This window comes from Elaeis guineensis, chromosome 5 (genome assembly GCF_000442705.2).
Source record: "Elaeis guineensis isolate ETL-2024a chromosome 5, EG11, whole genome shotgun sequence".
In the NCBI taxonomy this organism is placed as follows: Eukaryota; Viridiplantae; Streptophyta; class Magnoliopsida; order Arecales; family Arecaceae; genus Elaeis; species Elaeis guineensis.
In genome coordinates, this window is record NC_025997.2 from 93,473,228 (window position 1) to 93,492,105 (window position 18,878).

General features: G+C 39.6%; 1 protein-coding gene across 1 annotated transcript; it reads right to left on the bottom strand.

Annotated features, from left to right (window-relative positions):
* Nucleotides 1-410: 410 nt before the first annotated feature.
* LOC105034632 (histone-lysine N-methyltransferase ATXR3) lies at nucleotides 411-18,495 on the bottom strand. Its single transcript, XM_029261684.2, has 21 exons — nucleotides 18,313-18,495; nucleotides 15,868-18,121; nucleotides 15,540-15,596; nucleotides 13,784-15,043; nucleotides 12,756-13,132; nucleotides 12,103-12,675; nucleotides 11,900-12,000; nucleotides 10,757-11,615; nucleotides 10,464-10,667; nucleotides 10,315-10,386; nucleotides 7,892-8,002; nucleotides 7,696-7,796; nucleotides 4,238-4,337; nucleotides 4,063-4,158; nucleotides 3,668-3,835; nucleotides 3,454-3,579; nucleotides 3,303-3,356; nucleotides 2,372-2,619; nucleotides 2,179-2,287; nucleotides 1,776-2,078; nucleotides 411-1,006 (listed from the first exon to the last, which is right to left on the bottom strand). The coding sequence occupies exons 2-21, from the start codon at nucleotides 17,981-17,983 to the stop codon at nucleotides 830-832; spliced, it is 7,212 nt and encodes a 2,403-aa protein (XP_029117517.2). The 5' UTR covers nucleotides 17,984-18,121; nucleotides 18,313-18,495; the 3' UTR covers nucleotides 411-829.
* Nucleotides 18,496-18,878: the final 383 nt, after the last annotated feature.

Consider the following 18,878-nt stretch of genomic DNA (forward strand, 5'->3'; position numbering starts at 1 on the left):
CTAGCCTTTCTACCTTTATTTGCCAACTTTCTCGTAACATAATGCAATAACCGATCCGAACCATCATTGAACCCGGCCTCCACCGCATTTGCATTCCTTTCCCTCGCGTGCACAGCAAACAAAATATAAATAGTTTAAATCTAAGTAGTGTTTTCCCAAATCTCCAATCCAAAATATAAATTGTTTTCCTGCATGTAAAATAAAGATGATCGAGGCCGTAGTACGTTCAACCAACGTCACTAAGAGATAAAGTATTCATTCAAAAGCCAGATACTTAATTTCTTTCTACACCTTCCAACTTAAATTTACTGCTCTTTACCAAATTTCCCTACCACAAAATATAGCTGATTGAGGTCCTGACAAGTTCACTCGCAGTCACTAGAATGATCAAGATTTATCTAAAAGTTAGATCAGCAAAATCTGACGCACTTTAACTACCAATTGCATGAATCAACACCTGGAAACAATATCCATACAACCCCTGCTGGCCAGAAGAAAATAGTGCTTATTTTTTTCTGGAACAAAGAGCACGCCCGTGAAACGACCTCCCCATTCAATATCAACTAAGATTTGTACATCCTGGATCAATACACACATGGAAGTGATGAGAAAACGGCCAACTTTTTGAGCAGAAAAAGCGCTACCTTAAACCAATGATCTAAATAATCAATACAAATTACAGGGGCGAAAAACTGTACAACGGGAGGGGGGGGTGACTGCTGCCGTGCAATAAAACCCAAACCCCCACAATTAGGAGGAGAAGCTGTGAAGGAAACAAAAGAATGTGGTTAATGGTTGTTCCAGAAATAGAGGGGCATAGCGGCCCGCGTCACCCATCCCATGCGCCCTGGAAAACATTAGGCCTGGTTTTCAGCCAATGCATCATCTCCTTGTCCAAGGGACACTTATTCAACACGGCGTCCAGCATCGGACTACCAAAAAATTTGGGACTGCTCTTGAACACCCATATCCGGTCCTTAGGCCATGGTCTCTGCGGCTGTTTCTCCTGATACGACCAAAAGCAAACAGTCAGCAGTAGCAGTTTCACAGGTCCAATCCCGCATTATTTTATCAGAGGCTTCACACCATATTGGAGGCATGGAAATGCTTCCTATCAATATAACCAGCATAAGCAAGTGCCTTTTGGTTATTTTTATTCAGAAAACTTGTGCCCCTGACTAATCAGCTACTCAAGCCTTATTCCATTTATATGGAATAAGAGGACCAAGGTTTGAAGTATCAAAGTTAAAGAATGATTTATGACCAACTCAATCAGAAGCTAACCCGATGAGTTGGCGCCAAATGCCTCAACAAGTTGGCCTTGAAAACTGAAGGCCTGTTGGCAGCAAAGAAACCTATCATTTTTTGCCACGATCATGATATTCCATACCGGCCCGAACTGATCGGTATACTCCGTACCATACCATACCAGTGGAGAACTAGTTTGGTTCAAACCAGTTTTTCGAAAAATGGCCTGAACCGAACCGAACCAGTCGGTTTGGTACGGTATCGGCCCGAACCGCCTATCCAGTATGATGCGTTACAGTATCAGTTTGGTCCGGTTCGAGTTGGTTGGGTGGAATTTTTTTTTTTTATTTTGTATTGTCTATATGGTCTGATACGATACCGTACCGTACCAACCAGGAACCGGTAAAGGCCTCGGTACCGGTTCTTGAAACCTTGGCCATAATAACATGTAAATAGAAAGCAGTCAAATGATCTATAAAGAAACCATTAGCATAATAGCAAGGAAGACAGTTGTGGAAGGCACTCACCATTCGTGACAACATGAATCTCAAGGTCCTTGAGCCATAGACATGCTCTCGCAGTGGCTTATGAGACTTTGCATAGAAGGAGGAGATGTCAGGCAATGACAAGCAACCCTTTTGGGCTCTCCCCAATCGACAATCTGGGTCTGCATTCGTCTGGCTATACCAATAGATTAGCTGACCTAAACAATAATTTTCACCATATGTCTTGCAGTATTCCTGGAAACCAGACCCCATCTTATCAGCATACTTGGGACCTAAATCAAGAGGGCTGATGTAAACTGGTGGAGATTTTATAGTCGCATACTCCTGTATGTTGAGATTGCATAATTTATCAGCGTCAGGTCACTAATATGTTGTAAAATTTGTAGTAATTAACTGAAAGTTGGTGAAAAAGCAAGAAACATACCTGAACTTTAAAAAGGCATTTTGTGTAGGCATACATGTGAATCAAGTCTGCAGCAGCATCATGCCGGCACTTGTAAGTACAAGGAAGGTTTCGCAACTCATCCCTTAGCCTGGAACATGGACAGAAAATAGCTCAAGGATTTTGCAAAATATACAAATATGAGAACCAGAATGCCCTTCAGCATTAGACTTACCACAATAAAGACTTTCGAAGTTCTCTCTGGAGATTATCAGAAGCAGATGGATCATGAGCATGAATCTTGTCCTTGAGCTCACTGAGTAGATCTGCCTCCACATGGGGGGCCATGGAATGAAGCAGCTCCTCAACAAGTGAACCTTCCCCTTTCCAAAGGACCGAAACTAGGCCTTCAGGGTTAAGCTTCTCTAAGGGTGGCGGAGCTTTCTTAGGGTCCCCAAACACGCATCTCATAACATAGCTTACCTGCAGCATCGAATACAGAGAGCACAGGAGTTAGGCTTTCTTATAAACTAAATCAGCAAGTAGGCCATTGAAACATAATAGATGTGTATGTATACGTAAATATATCCATAATATATGTATGCATGCACGTACGTATGTATGTACATCTACATACATACATACATACATACATACCTATAACATGGATAATTCATTTTATGGTGCGGATACCATGCTCGACTCTGATAATCAAAATTTAAATTATGAAAGAAAATGCTCCAACAACATATATCAAGAATAACACAACCATCCAGCAGTCTTCTGATAGGATGGACCACATAAGCAATTTATTTTGAATTCATAAGCTTGAGACCAGTGGCCCAGGAAAAGAAAAAACCCACTAATATCAAGTTGCAATGACTCCTATATATTACAGGCTAAAGCAAGTAAAAAATTTACAAGAATTATGTTACACTGTATTTACAGCAATTTCTTGATTTTTCTTCCAGTTCAGTAAACCAATAAATTCACATGTATATCAATGAAATTTATCTAAAATGCCTTTGCTAACATGCACGAGAAATAGCTTGTTAAATAAAATGCACTCAAAGAGACCTTGATCGACCTACATTGTCCTAAATTTCTGTTGTAAAATTTCACTCAGCCAGAAAAAGGAACTACATGTTATAGCAAAAAATTATCACCTTGTTGAGAGTTAGCGCCACATTTTGAAGCCTCGCATTATAAACACCCTCAGCCTAAACCATTACATGAAAATAATTTAGTACATGGAGCAAGAGAACCAGTCACGCATAAACAAGAGAAAGCAAGAGGTGAGTGGAGCTCAGAATATACCTGAACCTCAGCATCACTTTTCTCAACCTCGAGACATATATCAGAAAAGAATTTTCTCTTCTCCTCCAAGTTGTGCCTAAGAATTTCTTCAGGAAGTTTTGTTCTCTCAAAGTTGATAAATCTCACCTTCATTTATTAAAAGTGAACTTCAGCTGACATATTAACAAGCTGTAAATTAGAGATAAAATGAGAAGCATGCAGCAAAAGTAACTACCAGATGAGCTGAATAAGCAACAAGCCAACCAGGCAGCCCAGAAAGCAAACAAGTGCCCAGACCAGCCCTTCCCAAATCAATATAGTCTTCTTGGGAAACAGACTTGGCTTCACAAGCTTCGAGCATTAATTTATGTCGGTCTAGCACCCCATGGCAATCCTTCAATACCTGACGTATTTCCACAATCAGTTCAGAATAATTCAGTGATCAAAATTTGAATAAAAAAGAACATCAAAAACCAGTAAATAAGATCATCACTGGATACTTGAAAACTCAAACATGCTAGAAACTTTCGAATTTAATTATCTAGAATCAAAATTTATGCTTAATCTATTTCAATTTTCACTAGACAAAATGAAGATAAAATCATATCATAGTTGTTTTGATAATTTTACCTTCTGAAATGCACCTTCACCAGTCAGATTCAGATAACTACCCCTGCAAACTTGACTGCCACACAAACAAACGGATGCTTCATATTCTTCCTTACTCTGCACAATAGGAAGATGTGGAATCAGTGATTGGATGTTATCTGCAATGACCCAAAAGTCAATCAAAGAAGAAGCCTACCTCTGTTACAGAGTTATAGTCAAAAGTTATTTCTTCACCATAACCAATTGGTCGTACAGCATAAATTCCTATTTGGTATTGACCATCCACAGCAGTAACCCTGTTTAAAAATAACTTAGATAATTGTTAGAAATCAGGAGGTAACATATGTCTAATAAACAGTTAGAGAACTGTCACATGACAAACAGAACACGATGTTCATCATTATTTTCATGTGCTATTATTATGTAGCAGTATGGTTAGATATATTAATATACTCGATAAAATGAGGACAGGGTGATAGCGGTTGGGTTTATGAAAACAATAAGTGCCACATACACAAACTATTGGAAAATGGATAACAAACCATGCAGATATAATCAGCATAAGAGAGATATAAAATGCTATGATGGATGACCGGTAAATCTAGAACATAGGGATTAATTCGAGAACCAAAAAAGGTTCTCTGCCATTTTTTTTTTAAAGAGAGAGAGAGAGGATAGGCATCAGGAATTTTTTAAGAAAAAAAAAAGGCAGTCTTGGCTAGAACAGAGCTCAAAGTTGTATTAAAATGTCAGACAGAAGACCTAACATATCGAGGATCAAATTTGCAAGCAAGGACCGGAACAGATGCTTTGCTTTAATAGAGGGTGCTGCCTAGGTCACGTCAGAATGAAAGCTGCATGAGGATTCACAGACTGAGTCAATGGGATGAGCCTTGCATTTTAAGGTTATGGCACAAACATATAAAAATGACAAGATCCACAACTGCATTTCCAGGAAAAGCTGACTCTATGAAACAAACACTGTCCAGAGAAGGGCTATTAATAATAATTTTGCACACAACCATCCACTGCAGAAATATGCAGCCCTAAGTAGGAACACATGACGCATGCAGATTCATGATGCCAAATTCAAATACTTAAGCTAAAGCTTGTTGGTTAGGGTTAATTTACAAGATTTTAAAGGACAGAGAGAGTGTGAGAAACAAATGCAACTCTTTCGGAATGTTGACTTGAAAAACCAAGCATATTCAAAAGATGAGCTGTGAAGAAGCATTATGCATAAGACCACGTACTGGATGCATAAGCATGGACCCATGTATCCGCACATAAATTGCAACTACAAAAGTTTTACATAAGTCAAAAGATTCTAGGAAAGCATACTATCTAAACTTCAGTTGAAGATTACAAATGTGCTTATGTGTGAGAAAGAGAGAGTGGGAGACAGATTGTGCATTTTTCTGTAGTGATTCATATATTTTTTCTGGATAGTCCCAAACAGACAGAAGCAGTAAGGCTCCAATCAACAATGATATAGTAAAGATTTGAGATTAGCCTAGCCAATACAACATTTTGTGACAGAAAAAACAGAAACCAAAAAAAAAAGTACTAAAGAATCACTGCATGAAATTGGTTAAAAAAACAATTAAGCAAAACATTATTCAAAAATTGTTCATCTAATCTTGAATAAATAGAAAATTAAAAAAGTCATTCAGAAGATGTAATGAAAAAGAAGAGGAAGCAGGACGTTTTATACATTTCTAGACAAATTCTTTAGTCAAATTCCAATCATACAAGTCATCATGCTAACTTTTTTAGGTTTACATGGCTTCCAATGAAAAGAAGATATCAAAAAATGAGAGCCAACAGTGGCAACAAGTCAAATCATGTTAAACTAAAACATATACACTTAGGTGTGTCTGGGCTTCACCTGTTCTGATTACTAGAGTAGCACCTTATTATCGACGGTGCATCCACCCATTTGGTTGGATTCGTTGGTTTGCAAAAATTACTAATTTGAAGTCTATCTCCCAAGATTCTTACCTATACCCACAGAAACCAGGCCTCCATATTTAGGATCTTAAATTTTACCATTGATCAGACCTACACCAAACTGAAGGTCCCCAAATTATCCTTTATAATTTCATATGGTAGCATAGTCATAGGAAAGAAACTTCTCAAAAGTTGTACATGGGACTATAACAACAATCTTAAGATAAGTTTTACAAAGATACAAAAAAATACGAGCACTTGCAATATTTGATAACATCTCCATCAATTCCCGTTATAATAACTAAACACTAGTGTCAACAGACATACTCAAACTACTCAACTAGTCAATAATTATTGGCTGATTTATACTCAACAAGCAATAACATATCCCCACCTAAACTCATGTTAAAGGGATAGAGTTAGGTCAAGTTAAAAGGTTTAGTGAGACCGAGCCTTGATGCAATAGTAAGATTGCTCTGCTGTGACCTGAAGGTCACAAGTTCAAAACACAGAAACAGCCTCTCCATATGCCGGGGTGAGGCTGCGTACATCTTACACTCCCTAGACCCTGCAATGACAGGAGCCTTGTGAATTGAGCTGCCTTTTAGGTTACAATGTTTAGCAAAGCATGTCCAACCCTCGTAACTGCTTAGCTGCATCTATCAAGCTAGTTGGCTGGTACCTTCCCAGGCCTATTTGTACCTCTTGACAAAGAGATTTTCAATGCTGACTAAGAAAACTTAAATGAATTTTAATATACTGAAGCCAGTACAGGATTTAGGTTGACACTATTACTTTTGGTAATTAAGCAGAGATTTTTATTTTTTTCCTTACCAAAAAAAAAACTCTGTCAGCAACTTCTGAAGGTTGTGCACAAGCAAATTAATGAACTAATCTTTACTGACCTCCCTAAGCTGTGGCAGGATTCTTGTTTTTTTCGCTTTTTTTTTTTAGTTGGGGTGGGGTGATGACAGGGAGTATATTGATAATTGATTCTTTTCATCCAAGGTGTTAGAGATAAGTTAACTTTGGTTTTTGAGGATACTTAATTTTCCGTTGCATCTTGGCATAAGAGAAGAGTCATGAAGCTCTCCAACTCTTTCCACAGCCTTCGCCTTTATCACTAATGATAAAAATCCTAATTTAACCATGGAGAAAATCCATCAAAATTGCTAAAATAACAAAATCAATTATTAAGATGGGCTAAAACCAGCAAAACAAGATCAAAGCAATAAAATAAGGATAAATAATGTTAAGATTTTTTAAGATCTGATTATCCCCCCATTAGCCAGATGGAGTTGTACAGGTTACCACATATGCTAGACTAATAGTAAAAAAAGGGAAAAACTGAAAACCAAGTTCATACAGATGTACAAGACCCAACTCCTATTTTGGCACCTGCTAAATTCAACTGGTTTAGACTTTGTCCAGAACCAAGTAAATGTACAATGAAGCTTGAATGGTAGATATGCAACATATCCAAATCTCTCTCTCTCTCACTCTCATGCACATACTTTAAGGATGTCAAAATGAAACTCCAATCAGTCATACCAATAAGAGATGAAAGAATAGCCAGTTCCAAACTTTTCAATGGCATATTATTTATGTCACTTTATCAATTGTTTCCTGTTCTTACATACGTACAAGAGAGAGAGAGAGAAATAAATCAGTTAACCAGAATGGAAGTTAAAAAATAAAGCTTACTTTGCTTCACAGTTAGGCCTGCAAGAGTGACAGATTCTGCTTGCATAGTTTGCCTTGTGCATGGCATCAACAACAACCAAATCATATCCATCACGGTCACCCTGTCATATAAATAGGCAAGTCAATCAGCTGTCTGGAATATGCAATCTGCAACTAAGAACAAGTCGTTTAATGGAAAAATGTGGATGAAAAACACCTTCGGCCTCTCCAGGTAGATGTTATAAAACTCAGGTGCTGGATCTTGATTATTTTTTTGTAAAGATCTAATTCCATCCTGTTTCTCAAACCATTTCCAAGCTGGATAAACCTGAAAATAGTGATCAAAATATCATCTTCAAATCCACATTGAAAATACAAAGTCACCATGTAACAGCTCCTAGTTGAAGCTTCAAAATCCATTTTGTGAATACGGTCACCATTTAATGGCTCCCAGATGAAGCTAAAATTGTAGTAACAATGTGTCAGTTTCATGTGCAATATGTTATAGCAAGGGCTGGATTCTAGAGAGCCAACATGAAAAAGAAAAACCAAGGTGTACAAGTGAGATGCAAAGGCTTATTAAATTGATGTCCATAAGGTCTCCAGCTTGTCCGCATTTTCAGCTATCATAATGGTTTCAAAGCAAATTCTGGGTCAATCTTAGGCCAGAAGTTCTGATATCCATGTTTATCCTCAAACAGCTAGAAAAGAAGCAAGTTGAGACTTAAGTTTGGTTGTTTCAAAGTTTCAAAATAAATAACTAAAGACATGATAAATATGGAAATTTAATTAATGCACCAGAGTTTTAGAGGCGGCTTTTGTATTAAAATTTATTGTTTAAATTATGAGATAGATATATAAATTGGTACATCAATAATGCATAAAAACAATAAATAGAAGCATGTTGAGATGTGTATACAATGCAATAAGACAATCAACTAGTCTAAAGAAAAGGATTATAAATAAGAACTACGAACACCTAAATTCATCAGTACTTGACATATACAAGTCACTTTCTACATAATCATTGTGGACAACAATGAGGCAGTTTCAACTAACAACAGTTTTGAAAGAGACAGGACACTATGGGAATACCACAAGGCAAGTGTTATGAAAGGCTCAGTAAAACCAATGTTGACTCCACCTCTTGTCCATAATACAGATGGTGATGAAAGATCAGTCAACTGAGACCAAATAGATTGAACTTGATTGCTACTATTCAGATATGATACTAAAAAAATGAATCCTAAGCACCTTTGTGGAAAAGCATGGAAGTGTACAAAAGCTGGAAGATTTGTACAGGCAAACCATATACATCTGTGTGTGTGTGTGTTCTATATATATATATATACACACACACACAAACGTGTGTGTGTGTGTGTACACGTATGTGTGTGTGTGTGTGTGTGTGTGTGTAAATTTGTGTGTATATATAAATTTGTGTCTATATATGTATAGGTACATACGTACGTACGTGTGTGTATATATATATATATATATATATATATATATATATATATATATATATATATATATATATATATATATATATATATATATATAAGATAAAGATTATTGATGCATTCCGAACTTGATCTCTGATAGAACTGCTACACAGCATCCACAGAGATGGAGGAGAGCAATATGAACAACTGGGAATTTTGCATGCGCAATAGTAAGTAGACTCCAACAACCCCACATACTTACAGTCACGTCTTGCAAGCGGTATTTGGGAGCAATATAGAGGTCAGAGGTTTCCAAAATTTGACTAGAAGTAAGTAGGACACAGCATGGAAGCGTTAGAAGTTCACTTAGAAAAAGGATAAACAAAAATAAAAAAGAACATGCAGTGCACATGCAGTCAAACACATACACATCTACCAACAAAAAAGAAACATCGGTAAGATTACACAATTCACTAATTAATTCACAAAATTTTATCATTAAGCTGCTAATATTTCGTAAATTGCTAATTAACAATTCAACCATGAAAATTAATTTTTCAAATGTAGTTTATATAGTATTGAGAGATAAATGAGCCACCAAAAACCAATAAACATAACATCCTACTGGCAAAACAATTGAGCTCCACTAAATCTAGGCTGTGCAAGTGAGAATGTTAATGATTAACAGATTGAGTCTTTACAATTAACAGATTTTAGAGTGAAAACTTGAGCTTATGATATAGGGGCTTGATGACACTAGAAAGATGCAAGTGATGAAAAATGATGAAAGGTGTTTGTTTTGCATGTCAATGGATCGTAAGCTGTGATGCTAAAAACCCATCATATTATGTACCCTTATGCGAAATTGCTGCAAAGAAATTTCGATAGTCACGCAGATAAAATAAAACATGTCGGAGTAGTAAAACTAATGCAAGTGAATTGTGTCCAACCATGTCATGTCAAATACGTAAATGGGCTCATATTCTGAAAACTACATTTCATCATGAACTGATCCTGATTAATATGAAACAGGAAAAGAAGTTGAGAAGAATTCAACAGCCGTCCTATTAACATGATGCAACTATGCTAAAACTCACTGTGGCATTATCCCCACACGATTATAATTATAATGTCATCCATAAGTAAAGAGGTTGTAAGGGAAAAAGATCACGTTAAGCAGCTAAATAATGAATACCTCTCCCAAAAATTCAACAACAAAATCATCTTCACCAAAACCTTCTTCTTTGTTGCATACAACTCCAAGCCCCTAACAGAAGCAACAAGAGTAAATAGTGGGCAAATGGAGTAAAGCGTCACTTAAATATTTTACAGGTAATGGTGTACCTTTCTATAAGCAACATAATTATCATCCGGACGACTCCTAATGGCCTTTAATATTGCCTGGCACATTTTTACAATGCGTACATCACCTCCATCCTCTGCATCCTTCTGGATTTCTTCAACAACAGGCTGTAAAGGATAGACCATTGGTGTATTTCCAGTGCCAGTGAAATACCTGACTTGCTTATTCAGGGTGCGAAGAAGCAACTGAAAAGAAAAACCGTAGGTAAGATTCGCAAGCAACAAGTAACCACATGAAGAATGCAAATGAAAGACCAACAGTTCCCTCAGCATACCTCTTCAATGAACTTATGTTTATCAGCAAGTGGCCAATCAGACTCCTCTGGCATAGAATCAAGAAGAAGGTTATGCGTGTAAGGATCTATACCATATACCTCTTGCTCTAGGACTTCAACTCCTAGCATCTTCCTGGGTTTGTAATCCTTCACCTCAGGGATTTCCATATCTGACTCCTCCATACCACTCTTTTGTGCAAGCAGTTTTTCAGAATAATCATCAGGTAAAGCAACCTGCATCTTTCGTTGCGCTTCCTCCTCATCCGCTACAATAACATACTTGTCAATAACTTCATATTTTCTAGTAATTGGTGGAACAAGGCTTGATTTTGTCATACGAGCACCCCACTCACGGTCATCTGTGATAGAATCAAAAGAATCATCCACTTTGAAATACCCATCTCCTTTTACATCCCACATCCCTCCTGAATTCATGTCCAAGTCACTTTCTGTATCCGAAGCAGTACTTTCATCTTCACCTCTATCACCTTCTTCAGAGAAATCGTTTTCATGGTCATCAGATGTCTCACTATCAGAATCCATGTCCCTTCTCTTCAATTTAGAGAGGCTTCTTTTGATCTCACGGTCAAATGCATAGGCTCTATAATCTGTTCCACCAGTGGCATAGGACGTGTTAACACTCCTATTAATGCCCTTCTTTTCATTTATAACTTTGTTTTGCTTCTTTCTAAGTTTAGATTCTGATGAATATGATCCTGAATCTGAGCCGTCTTTTAGTGTCTTGAACATGTCATCTCTTTCACTGATTAACCGAGGGTTCTCTTCCAATCTCTTTGCCAGTTGGATAAATGACATGATAATTTGTTTCATATCTCCAGCATCCCCCCGATTCTTTGCTCTGCAATAATGTGTGCACCATTTGATCATATTTTTTTATAAAATAGTTTTAAAAAAAGAAACTACAGAACAAGAGCATCAGTATGTCTATTAAAAAAAGATGGAGAAACTCAAAGAGCCACTTTCAGGAATCCTGAAAACACAAAGGAATAAAGCATGATAAATAAAATCAAAACCCCAAGGGGCACAATCAGGCATCACATTTTGACATTTCATAAAAATGTAAGTAATTTCATTTCAACATTAGTTACAATCCAAATGCATCAGAAAAACAAGCAGTCTTACTTAAATGCATCCCGGCACATTCGACTGATGTCATCCTTGAGAGAACTCAAACCATGCCGAACATAATAACCACTTCTCATCCTGTCTTCAATTTTTGCAACCTGTAATATCAAAATTGAACACTGGTAAGAACGTTGACAGGTAAACTTTCATACTGGAAGAAATTAGGACTTCTACAACGGTTAAGGTACTGTTGGTAGTACCCTGGGTATAAAGAACTCAAACTTGTTCCCCTTCATGATGTCCTTCAAACTGTTGGCAATAAATTCCTCCATCTTCCTGTACCCACTCTCAGATTTCCTTTGCAGCCATCGCCTCATCTGTGCATCCCTTGACAGAACTGCTGACGACTTTCTAGCATCAAGTACCTTGGCTCTCTTATAGAAGCCCTGCCGGAATGGGAGGCTTGAAGAATCCTTTCTATCCACCAAACTGGATTCATTATAACCAAAATCTCCTAGCTCATCAGAATCATCAAGTTGACTGCCTAAGCCTCTTAAACTTTTAGACATTGAGTAGCTTTTCTCAGTTATTTGCTTGAGGCTTCTTATCTTTGAATGTGATTCCTCATAATTCTTGATGTTGCTCAAACTGAAGCTCTTTATCCATTTTAGATTCTGAAACTTGGGTTTCAAATCATTAAATTGATTGCATCCTCTGACATCGATATAAGATATGCAGGGAAATAGCTGGAGGACTTCTTCAAGAACACTAGCACTTATATTAGTACACCCTGCTAAGACAAGAGATGCTACATTTTTCTTGTCATAACCACCCTGCAAGACCAGTTGAAAGCAGCGTGTTAAGGCAATAAACAACAAGACAACAGCAAGATAAAACTGACTTAAAAACATACCATGATACTCCGAAACATGGAATCAGTACATCTGGGACCAGTATTTGACAAATCAACATGTCTGCACAGATTCCTGTAAAACTTCACTACCGCATTCCAGCGTTTACAGGTAGCAGCAGAGGAGATTAGTGACTTCATATCAGCTCTTAAAAAGTGAAAGACCCTAGCTAATACATGGCCCTTCAGCAGGCCCCAGCTCTCATTTTCTGTTTCAGAACCTGTACCAATATCTTCAACAAAATCAGCTTCATCACACAATTCTTCAAAAGAACAGTCATTCTTCTGACCAGCAAGTAAATCATCTTCCATTTCATAATCTCCATCACTTTCATCAGCCAGTAGTCGCACTCTTTTTGCAGAACGAGATGTCCCGTCCTCTGCATTGAGGTAAATAAGTCAAATGGTCACCTTTCACAGAGAACAACTAAAGTCACAATGCTTAAATAAGCAGAAAATAAAAGCCTTGAGACACAAAAATGGTCAAACCAGAAACTAAACCAATGCAATTCAGTCTTATGAAAAACCAGAGCAGTGGTCAAAAGTAAATGAAATTGATGCAACCAAGAGAAAAACCACCTATCAATATCTCTGAGCATGCATGAGTAAATCCAGATATAAATGCACCCACTGATGAATGAAATACATGGTTGTATGATCTGTACGTGTTTACATACAACAGGCAATTATATATAAACAAGCATGCACATGTATATACAACAAATGTTGGACCCAAAAAGATAGTATATGATCAGGTCACCTAGAAGCATGTGAAAAAAAAAACATCTATGCACAAGCACATCAAGGGACATGCTTGAATGATAGAGGAACAAAAGAAGAGATGGAAAATATAAAAGCATATTTTGGACCCAGAAAGAACATAGGCCACCCCTCTGGATATATAGTTAGGTCAGGTTCGGCTTTAGGCCCACAAGCATGTCTGGACACATGCCTGGATGGTAGAGTAATGAAGGTATAGAAACAAAAAGAGTAAAAATAAACCCTTCCACAAGATCAAAGACATAACATACCTGATCTCCAAAACCTGTCCCCTGACAATTCATGAACTAGAACAGCAGAGCTCCTTGTGATAGAAGAGTTGAATGGAATGCGCTTGTCCATCTCCTTCTTCAGCTGCTTTGCACTAATCCATGGATCCAAAACCTCATTTATAGCTGCAGCAAACTCCCGATTTTTGTATGATTTCATAACAAGTTCATGCAGCTTGCCACATGTATAGCCAATAAATTGAGGGTGCGAGCTGTGAAATGAATCTGAAGCATTGCTTATGTCACCACCGGATACCTCTGACAGCATAAGAGCAGCAGCAGAAGAAGAACATGCAGTTGGAATGGTTGCTTCTTCATGATGGACAGCTTCAGAAGTCTTTCTGATTTTGGTAACTGGAAGCCAAGTATTGTCAATCTTCCGGAAGACACTGCTATTCTCAAGGATAGTACCCTTAGCAACTAAATCCTGCAACTCCGAATATGATGATGGGCCATGTTCATGACCAGCACCATCCAAATAGTACCAATCACCCAGATCTATTGACAATTCATCAATGGTACAAACATGATCCCTAGGAACATTGAGGACAGTCCTGCATTTGTGCAAACTCTGCAAGTCTCGTTCATGAAGCTTCCTGGAATGAGATGAACCTTCATAAAATGAATTTCTATCACTATTTGTGGAGTACGACCTTGAAGACCTTGGAGGATGCCGCTCAGTGCCTCTGCCTCTCATTCGAGGTTCAGAAGAGGCATGGTCCTTGACCACACATGCATTTATCCTAACCACAGGAAGCGTTGTTCCTTTTAGTCCCTTAGAAGCTAACAGCTTTACCTGGCCTGATCTGCTTGTAAGACCACTTTTGCCTAGGTCACTGCTATCAATATTGTCTTCTGCTGATGAGAAGGCCCAAAGTGGTATGTCAAACTTTTTGATGCGTGAAGGATAGTAAAGGTCATCCCTTCTGTGCCAACGGGGATCTCCATGTCCAGACCTTGGCATCTGACATAGGGGATAGCCTTCATTAAGGACAAGCTTTCTTCTGTAAGATCTATCTTGACCAACTTCATCATTTCTCTTCCAGTCACCACCCTTGCAAGACCACCTGCCAGCAAACCAATCACTAGAACCACCAACAGGAATAACATAATCCCTCTCAGGAGGTGCAGCAAGTCTAACTTCGCCAGCTTCCCTGGAGAAGCTTTCAGAAGCTCTACCAGTTGCCTCATCTCTTGGATGTTTGGAAAGCCCGTAACTGTGAGATTGGAATCTTGTAAAACCTGCATAAAAAATGAAATTATCAGCATACAAATAAACTAAATGCAATGCCTCATAAAATAGGAAGCAGAAAAAGTCGGAAGAACAAGTAAAACAAGAGACAGGAGTTCTCCTAGCAAGAAGGATCCACCAAAACAGTTTCATTAAATTTGAAATGGATTGACTTATAAGGGTCATAAAAAAATATTTAAAAAAAAAAAAAAAAAAAAAAACATAATAGTGACCCTGTCATAGAAAATCAGTTTTATGAATCATGTTTTGTCATTCAATCCTACTCAGCTCAACCCTATAGTAAAGCAGATCTTTGTATCATCTGAATATTTTAGATATATAATGTATACTATACAAAATAATATTTACAATTAGCAAAAATAAAAATAGACAGTCAAACCATAATAAACTTTGAACTTGAAAAGATAAAAGGATCTAGCTCATAAACTAAAGGGACCATCAAAGGTAAAAGGAAATCAAAAAACAAAAACTGCTCAAGCATCATACCTTCAGATCGGCCCCATTTGTCCCAATTAACATGCTCAAATGCCGTGTTCAACGCTTCTGCAATAATGGGAATTGCAAGAAACAGAAAAAATGTGATCAAGCGAGATTCATTGGAATTCAGAGGAAAAGAGTGTGTGAATAGAGTCTTAGGGTGTTGGTGGGCCAGGATTTGGGCCAGGCTATTACCCTATTTTGGGCCAGACCTAGAGTCCAGCCTTGTTCAACAATTTGGATCTGATAAGCCCAAACCCAACCCATTAACAACCCGACTCATTGCAAGTACCACAAGTATTCAAAAATTTAAAAACAATAGATTCAACAAAATTACCTCCAAGGATCTCAAGTTCCATCCCATCTAAAATAGTATAACCATCCAATAAAGCTTCAACCCTCTCATCAATATGAAAATCTTCAATAAATTCTGGTGCAACTGAAGCACCCTCAGCATGCATCTCCTCCTGTTGTGACACTGAAACAGATGTTTCCTGACAAAGATCTCTAGCATCAGCTAACAAGTTCCCAGGGGCTTCTGGAGGGCTTGCCATCTTAGTCACAGCATCTGAAACAACAGAGGGAAGGTTCAAAGGAACAATGGGAGAAGCAGCATTTTCAACAGTTACCCAACGGTCACTGTCAGCATGCTTTATCAAATGATCAGAAAGAAGAACCCCTTCTTCTACAAGCCTTTTAAGGTCAACCAATTTGGAAGGTCCCTGTTCTATACCAAAATGATCAAGATAATACCACTTCCCTGCACTGGAATCAGATGCCATAGTAACATGGGGTGGAGTGTCACATATATCCATATCCTCTTCCATCGATTGTAGCTCTTCAAGAATCCCGTTACCTTGAGACTGAGGAGGGGGGGGAGGAGGAGGAGGGGGAGGAGGAAGGACAGGAGGTGGAGGAGGAGGAGGCAATGGTGGTGGTGGGGGAGGAGGAGGTTCACTAGGCTGCCTACTTGAATTCTGCAGCGCCTTATCTTTATTGGGTTTATCCTCAACAGTTCTGTCAGAAGTGCTCCTGTTTGCTTGCCTGACTGAATTATTCTTGAGGGCATCTTTTTCACCATGCTCCTTACGCACTATCCTCTCCTCATACCTGCTGTTTTGCTGCTTCTCACTCCCTCTACTCTTCTTGCTCGATTCTCGATGATCTATATCATGTCCACGATCATGTGGAGATCGCTCTGGATATCCTGGAGTCCGGTCTCTGTGATCGTGATGCCGGGCACGTTGACGTGGAGATCTGTCGGAGTGATTTGGGGTACGATCCCTGTGATCACAGTGGCGGGTTCTGTCACGTGGGGACCGCTCCAAGTAACGTGGGCTTCGATCCCTGTGGTCATGGTGATGGGTTCGCTCATATGGTGATCGATCAGAATGACCTGGGCTTCGAACTTGTCTATCATGGCAACCTCGGGATGCCAATGATGACTCGTGGTACCTAGAAGCATACCTGCTGGCAGATGAAACCCTCAAGGATGACGAGGAAGCATTTCTATGTGACCTCTCTGGATAAGTGGAGCGGTTACTCTCTTCCGACTTCCTCCGGCTCTTCAATGCCGACTGGTCACTGAATTCTGAATGGTGCTTGTGATTGCTGCTCTCAGACTCCATGCAATGCCGCTTGGGCCAGCTGCCCCAATTATACTCCTTATCACGGTTCTTCCCATTGCCATGTTCATGCTTGATCTCACCTGGCTCCTCTTCAGCAGCTCGTGAGCATTTCTTACCATCCCTCTCGTGAGCACTACCATCCCACTTTGAAGAAGACCTCTTCTTGTGGTCGGTGTCACCACGACCACCATCTTTCCTCCGGTAATTGTCGTCCGGGGAGTGCTCTCTCTCACCCTTCCGCCATTTCTCTTGAACGAATTCGCCCTTCTCCAATTCCACCTTCCGGCCTCTACTTGACCCGTAGTCTGACTTGTCCAATTCCATACCTCTCTTCCACTTATCCAGCACAAGCTCACCCTTTTCCAATTCCCTTTTGCTCCATCTATCTGGAACGAACTCCCCCTTCTCCACCTCTTCTCTTCTCCGTCTCTCTGGAACAAATTCTCCTGCTTCCACCTCACCTTTCTGCCATTTCTTTGGAACAAACTCCCCCTTCTCCAATTCCCCATTCCGAAACTCCCCTTTCTCCACTTCCCCATTCTGCAACTCCCCCTCCTCCAATTCCCCCTTCCGCTGCCTCTCCAGCACAAGTTTCCCCTTCTCCAACTCCGCTCTCCTTGCTCTCCCGTCCAATTTTCGAGCTTTATCTGCGCTCGAATCTCCCTTCCTTTCCGCCACGTCTCCCCTCTCGGCCTTCTTCATGTTCTTCTCTGGTCTAAAGGGCTTCGAAGCAAGCACACCGTTGCCTCCACAGAGCGCCTCCGAAATCGGGAATCTCTCCATGACATGCTGCGAAGGGGCGCACGTGACTCCTCCATCTCCCATGGAACTCCACCCGGAACCCTAGGAGAGGTCCAGAACCAGACCCAGCGCACCAAAACCCTAGCTTTGCCCTCCACCCGGGCTGTCGATGCACATCGCCGCTGTCCTCCAAATCCCCAACCCAGCTCCCAGAATCAAACCCTAATTTGCACCAAAACATCCAAAAAAATGAGATTTTTTCAGCAACCCAGAACAAATCAAGAACCCAGAACACAAGAAAATGAACGGTTTCAAATCAAGAAGTAAAGAAAACCGCAAGAAACCAATCAAAAATCCTGTAATTCGAATTGAAGATAAGGCAAACGAGGGGCAAGGATTCCAAGGGTACTCACCGGGCCGGAGATCGAGGAATTGGAGGCGCCGATAAGGAGATCTAGGGACGCAACACGGCCGGTGATCAGATTCGAAGCTCTTCTCCTCTCTTCTACTCTCCTCTCTCGCTCGCGCTCTCTCCCACTCTCTCGCTCTCTCTCGCCGTTATCTTCTTCTCTCCTTCGCGCTCTCTTTCTCTCGCTCTCGGGGGGAGAAGACGGAGCTCTTAATATTTTTTATTTCGATTTATTTCGTTCTCCCTGGCCCTCGGCTATATATATACACATTGTGGAAAACGTAGGTGGTAAGTGTACCGTATGATGCATAGAGATATACGGTACGGGCAGCGGTCAAGGAGTTGAAAACTATCACTGCGACCAGAGAAACAAACCCAACAAAAGGACTCTACGGCTTCATTTTTTGCGGGTCCCACTTTAATATTCTGTGCTGTGTTTCTTGGAGGGTCACTGTTTGGGTCTGTGGCATTTTACAATCAAAGATACGTTTCTTGTTATGGCTGTAGAGTGGATCGGCTGGTCCTTGCCGAACAGCGAATTTCTTGTTAAGTGGCTACACGTGGCATGAT

Coding starts and splice junctions, on each gene's coding strand:
- LOC105034632 (XM_029261684.2), bottom strand. CDS start 17,983: ATGGGAGATGGAGGAGTCACGTGCGCCCCTTCGCAGCATGTCATGGAG. Junction 8,003..10,314: donor TTGTTGAATTTTTGGGAGAG/GTATTCATTATT, acceptor CACTATTTTCAG/GTTTATCCAGCTTGGAAATG. Junction 7,797..7,891: donor TCTACCTGGAGAGGCCGAAG/GTGTTTTTCATC, acceptor TTTATATGACAG/GGTGACCGTGATGGATATGA.